A 5,750-nucleotide genomic window follows, 5' to 3' on the forward strand; every position below is an offset into this window, starting at 1 on the left:
TGGCTGCCAGCTTGTCACGGTGGTCCTCATGGTAGAGCCAGGCCTGGCGGTCAGAAGGCAGGGCCTGCAGGGCTGCGTCCGTGGGCCACAGCATCGTGAAGGGTCTGTGGGCTGCGTCTTGGAACAAGGGCAGGAGGCCAGCCGTCTAGTGGAGTGGAGCAGAGGTGCGGCAGTGAGGGGCCCTCCAGAGACTGGAGTCAGGGGCAGGGCTGGATCACAGAGAGCAGGGACCCTAGAGAGAACTAGGAGGATTCTCAAGGCCACGCTTAGGCGTCGCCGTCCCAGCCAGACCTCTGAGCATGCTGCTTGGGGTAAATGTGCACACGGAAACACACCTGGGAAGCCCACGTACCCAGGTGCAGCCTGTGCACACACAAGTTCACAATGACATGCTCACTTGGGGAATGGGTGTGCACATGTGGACATGGGCAGTGTACACACACAGAACCACACGCAGGAGCTACCTTCACAAGCCCACTGAAGATCTTGTAACCGAAGCTCTCCGCCGCGGCGGTGACAGTCACGTTTCTCTGGCAAAAGACACTCATGAGCAGGGGTCGGGACAGGAGGATAGCGCGCCGCAGGACACCTGCCTTCCAGCTCCCAGGCCGATGCTCAGGTCATACCCGCGGGATCGGGGCAGTGCCCGGCTCCCAGTGTAGCACGTCGGGCGGCAGCAGGACTCTGTCGATGAAGTGCAGGACGCCGTTCACCGCCTCCTGGTCGCTGCTCACCACCCGGGCGAAGTCGTTGATGTATATGTTGCCCTGGGGGCGGGGCACGGGTGCGTGGGGGCGGGGCCTGGGTCTGAATGAAGTTGATTGGTGTGCTTAGGAGCCATGGGTGGGGCCTGAGGCGGGGAGCAGAGGCTGGGGTGGGGGGGGCCTGGGGCGCCTGGGTTGGGTGAGTCCTGGAGCACTATCTGGAATCAGGACGGCAGGAGGTGGCGGGGCCAGAGCAGAATGCAGGAAGGGCTGGTTCTCATCCTCACACACAGGCATGCGGGGGCCTGGGGACAGTGGGCGCTGGGCAGTGGGGTTGTAGGAGGGGGGCATGGCATTGGGTGGGGGCTAGATGGTGGAGGGGTTCCAGGTCTGGCGGTGAAAGGGTCTTGAATCAGCGAGGGGGCAGGGGCGGTCCGGGCTCACCCCCCTCTCGCTGAAGTGCAGCGGGTGCCCCGAGAGCGTGGTGACATAGCCCTGGTCCAGCAGCTCCTGGCTCTGCAGCTGCCGGCAGCCCACCACGTGGTAGCGGAACACAAGTTGGCGATTGGCTCGAATCCGGGTCAGATCATCCTGGAGTGGAATCGTGAGGGCGGTGGGGGCCCCGGACTGCCAGCCCTGTCCACTCCCCCTGCCTCACCGCGGGCCAGGTACCTGCGACAGGTTGGCCATTACGTCTGCGTGCGGCACGAAGACGGTGAAGGGCCCACTGCCCTTGAGCTCCTTGTACTCCTGGGGCGGGGGGAAGCGTGAGTGCAACGGGAGCAACCCTGGGCCCTCCTCCGGCTCCCACAGACCTTCCAGGAAAGACCAGCCAGGCAACCCTGACCAGACGGGAACACTGAAGACCAGAGAGGGGCGGGACACGCAGGCCACCAGGCCGGTCACTCACCAGGAGGTGGAGGCTGAAGAACAAGGCATCCCTGTCCCGTAGGAGCTCCTGAGGGGGAAAGGTAGGGGTGAGGAGCTCGGATTCTGTCCCAGGCACCTGTGGGCCACTGTCTGGCCAAGGCAGAGGTGAAGAAAGAAAAGCCAGGAGTGTCTGAGCTGGGGTCAGGAGGAGTTTCACGGATCACAGCTGGGGTCAGGCCCAGATGAAGTCAAAGGTCAGGGTCAGGGCCAGGATCAAACGTGGGGTCTTAGCCAGGATCATGAGTGAGGCCCGTGGGGTGCGGTCAAGTCAGGGATCGGACCGGGGCATCATTACCAGGCTAACCCGGCCGCGGCAGGGGAAGCCGTCACCCACGGTGCGGGCCGCGTCACAGGTGCACGTCCGCTGGCCGTCCCCTGTGCTCTTACACACGGCGTAGGGGCTGCAGCCTCCGTTTCTCTGAGGCAAGGGCAGAAGAAGGAGGCATTGGTGGCTTCCAGGCTGCTACTGTCCCACCCAGCCCCAGGAAGGCCCTATTCCCTCCTGATCAACCAGATTTGAAGTCAGCGGAGAGTGGCCGGCCCTCTGAGGCCCTCGGGACACTGGTGGGAGTGGGGAGGGCTGGTCCCGGCTTCAGTGCCCCCTCCCTGTGAAATGGCTGGGAGGGGGTCTGACCTGGGAGCAGGGGTCCAGGAGCTCACAGGTCCGGATGCCGTCCCCACTGTAACCCTCGCGGCAGCTGCAGGAGACCTGCCCCAGAGCCTCATCAGTGGGACGACTGGGAGCTGAGGGCTGACCAGCAACCTGGATGAAGGGGGAGCCCCTCCCCAGGCCTGGTTCAGAGAAACGGCCTGACCACAGCTCCACCCGCCATGCTGACCTGCTGGGGGCCTGTGGGGATGCACTCGGCGTGAGCGTGGCAGCCGCCATTGTGGACAAGACAACCATTCACCTCTGGGGGGAGACACCAGGCTGAGGGGGCCCTGGGCGCCTCCTCCGCTCATCCGTCCAGCCGTGCCCTCGGGCGCTCTTCTCCTCCACACCCCCGGTCCCCACCCTGTGGGCCCCTCGGCCCTTCCTGGACCTGGGTCACTGAAGCCAGGCCCCGCACGCAGGTGGGGGTTCCAGCTCACCCTCGCATAGCTCCCCATCGCCTGCGTAGCCATCATGGCAGGGGCCGGGGGCCACCTTGGTGCAGTTAGCGTGGGGGGAGCAGCCCCCACGGCCATGGGCACAGGGGTCCACCTCTAGGGGCAGATGGTCCCAAAGAGTTGGGAGGGCAGGCCCAGGGCAGGGTGGGGGCAGGAGAGGAGGGTGAAAGGAAAAGGTCGAAGAGCAGGTTAAGCCCACACTAGGACAGGAGGGGGCTCTGTGGGGCAGCAACCCCAGGATTCCGGGGAGGGGCCAGAGTATCGTGTGTACCTGCGCAGTGGGTGCCGCTGCCCGAGTATCCTGCAGCACAGATGCACGTGGGTCTTCCAGTGGGGTCCAATATGCAGCTGGGAGGGGCGGCAGCTCAGCCCAGGCCACCCAGCCCCTGCCCCCAGCCCCCCACCACTTGCCTGTCTGCCCCAGAGGGGGTGCACTCACTTGGCATTGGGGTCACATTTCTGAGAGCACTGAGGGCTGGTGAGCTCTGAGGGGGAGGACGGGGGAGCATGGCGCTGGTCGCTGGAGCCCAGGAACTGCCTGCCCAGTAGCTGCCCACACCCTCCCCTGGGGACCCCACTCACTCTGGTCACAGCGGGGGCCCTGCCAGCCCACAGAGCACACACAGCTTCCATCCCCTTGCAGCCCCTCCTGGCAGAGCCCGTGGGCACAGTCGCACACTGGGAGTGGGAAGGGAGGACAGGAGTTGCCCGGTGCGGGTGCGGCCGGCGTGCCTGCCGGGGCCTCAGCCTGCCCCTCCTGCCCTCACCTCCAGTGCAGTTGGGGCCGTAGCGGCCCAGCTCACACATCTCGCAGGCCGTTCCGTGGAAGCCCTCATGGCACCGGCACTCCCCGCTGCCCAGGAGCCTGTCCTGGCACTGGCCGTGGCCTGAGCACACGCCGCCCAGGCCCCCCGGGCACGGCTCGCACAGGGTGCCGAAGAAGCCGGGGCAGCAGTCGGGCACCTGTGGGCAGATGGGGCAGGGAGAGGAGGCCCGGCACAGGCCAGGGCAGACGTCAGGGCGCAGGGGTGGTACATCTTGGGGCCACAGAGCCACAAAACAGCAACACATGTGGCCCCAGTGCCAAGGCAACCTGGAATGCCAGTCAGGGATAGGCAGAGGGCCTCCTGCAATGCTCCCATGGTGGGCTGCGAGCAGGTTTGAGCACGGACGGCCACACAGATCCCACCGGCTGCTGGCCTGGGCCCGGGCGATGCCTTTCTCTCCCCACCCCACACACCACTGCCCAGGAGAAGCACAGGGACAAGCATGCCCTCTGACCTCAGCCCTCTGCTCACCCCGTCCTCTGGCCCTTGCTTCTCTGGTCTCTCCCCTGAAACCCACTCGAGCTGCCCCATGGGCTCCCGCCTCCTCCTCTCTGGCCAAAGACTTCGGGTGGGGGGACCTCAGGCTTCAGGGCAAACCTGGATCTTCTTGGCACACGTGTAAGAACAACCGCGGGAGAAGGAGAAGCCAGACCGGTAGACGCAGCTCTTCTTGGGCATGTCCTGAGAGCGGGGACAGGCAGGAGGGATCACTGCGTGGCTTGGGTAGGGCAGTGAACAGGGAGAGGGATGGGCCACAGGTATCAGAGAAGGTGAGACCGACGGGAGAGCAGAGCGGTAGGGAGACAGCAAGGCGGGCAGACCCCAAGCAAAGGGTGTGTAGGCTGGCCCCAGCCCCAGGGTCGGAAGGCCCAGTGAAGCTCCTCCGAGCAGAGCAGACGGGATCAGGCTTTCGGCTACACCAGGGGGTCGGCTGCTCAGGCCGCTCCAGCTCCACAAGCCTGGGCCGGGCAGAGCTGAGTCGGGTGCCCAGGACCTTTGGAGCAGGAAGGGCAGACCCAGTGGGGACAGCTGTGATCACCTGCAGCTGGAAGCCCTGGGTGCAGCGGAATTTCCGGGTGCAGTTTACGCATTTCTCCTGGGGGGGGAAGGCAGGCATCAGGTGGTCCAGGGGTGGGCCACGCAAACTCATCCTCCTTCCTCCATGGTTGGCCCACTAAGCGCCCTCCCACAACCAGGCCTGCCAGGGCTGCTCTCCCTCCCCCTGGCCCTGGCCTCACCCGCAGGGCCTCAGCATGGCTGTGTAGGCAGCGACTTGAGCCCACGGCCAGGACCCCCGACAGGCCAAACAGTGAGCGTCCAGGGGCCTCCAGCCAGGGGCCTTCCAGCGGCACGTGGTTCACCTCAGGCTGGGGAGCAGGAGAGGCGGATGAGTGTCCCTCTACGCCCCGGCCCTCCGGGGGCTCTAGAGCCAGGAGACCCTCCAGGCTTGGCGGCTCCCAGATGAGCTGAGCTGACGCCAAGGAGAGGGGTCTCTAAGAGCAGGCTCGTCCCTGCCCCCCACACCTGGCCGCTGTGGTTGTAGAAGACCAGCCAGTGGGCGGGGCCCAGGAGGGAGTTGCGGTGTCCCCCTCTCCGCAGGGCTTCGGTGGAGAGCGCCTCTCCCAGGACCACGTGGTGTCGCACTGTGTCTGCGTCCTGAGGGGCAAGGAGACAGCTCAGGGGCGCCCGGGACCACCGAGAGGCCTAGGCAGCATGCCGCACCCACTGCGCCCCTTTGCCGTGGGCGGGGCCCGCCCGTGTGGTTTCACCCTCCCTCCTCGCTTGCCCCGCCCGGGGCCTCACCAGGCTGCTGCTGTTGCCCTGGGCCTCCAGGGAGCGGTTGGTGGGCACGAAGATGGTGTAGGCGGTGGCAGTCTCGATCTGGGGCACCAAGTTGTGGCGCTAGGAACGGGGCAGTGGTCAGAGACAGCCACCTTGGGCCTGGTCCTGACACCAGGAGCTGGCCAGACCCCCACCCCCAGCAGGCAGGCCCCCTATGGCCTGATCTCTCACCTGCAGCAGCTCCCGGAAAAGGCGAAAGGCAGGCACGGAGTCCAGCTGCTGCAGCAAGCCCTGGTCCCCGCGCTGGTCCCCGCGAGGAGGCAGCAGGACCTGGAGTGACAGCGAGGGCCGGGCTGTATGTTATGGCCTGGGCCCGGCTGGCAGGCTGGCCGCCCCG

At 66.2% G+C, this 5,750-nt stretch overlaps 1 protein-coding gene across 1 annotated transcript in view; it reads right to left on the minus strand.

The window, feature by feature from the left end:
* STAB1 (stabilin 1) overlaps window positions 1–5,750 on the minus strand; it is a 32,850-nt gene that overhangs the window by 9,179 nt on the left and 17,921 nt on the right. The window contains 19 exon segments of the mRNA XM_027768597.1: window positions 465–530; window positions 627–767; window positions 1,149–1,295; window positions 1,377–1,454; window positions 1,615–1,662; window positions 1,930–2,052; window positions 2,269–2,343; window positions 2,474–2,547; window positions 2,727–2,840; window positions 3,016–3,092; window positions 3,184–3,229; window positions 3,327–3,422; window positions 3,512–3,707; window positions 4,169–4,252; window positions 4,611–4,667; window positions 4,810–4,938; window positions 5,096–5,227; window positions 5,375–5,473; window positions 5,585–5,683. Of these exon segments, the coding sequence (XP_027624398.1) occupies window positions 465–530; window positions 627–767; window positions 1,149–1,295; window positions 1,377–1,454; window positions 1,615–1,662; window positions 1,930–2,052; window positions 2,269–2,343; window positions 2,474–2,547; window positions 2,727–2,840; window positions 3,016–3,092; window positions 3,184–3,229; window positions 3,327–3,422; window positions 3,512–3,707; window positions 4,169–4,252; window positions 4,611–4,667; window positions 4,810–4,938; window positions 5,096–5,227; window positions 5,375–5,473; window positions 5,585–5,683 (1,881 nt within the window).

This window comes from Tupaia chinensis, unplaced genomic scaffold, assembly GCF_000334495.1.
Source record: "Tupaia chinensis unplaced genomic scaffold, TupChi_1.0 Scaffold147003_1, whole genome shotgun sequence".
Lineage (NCBI taxonomy): Eukaryota > Metazoa > Chordata > Mammalia > Scandentia > Tupaiidae > Tupaia > Tupaia belangeri.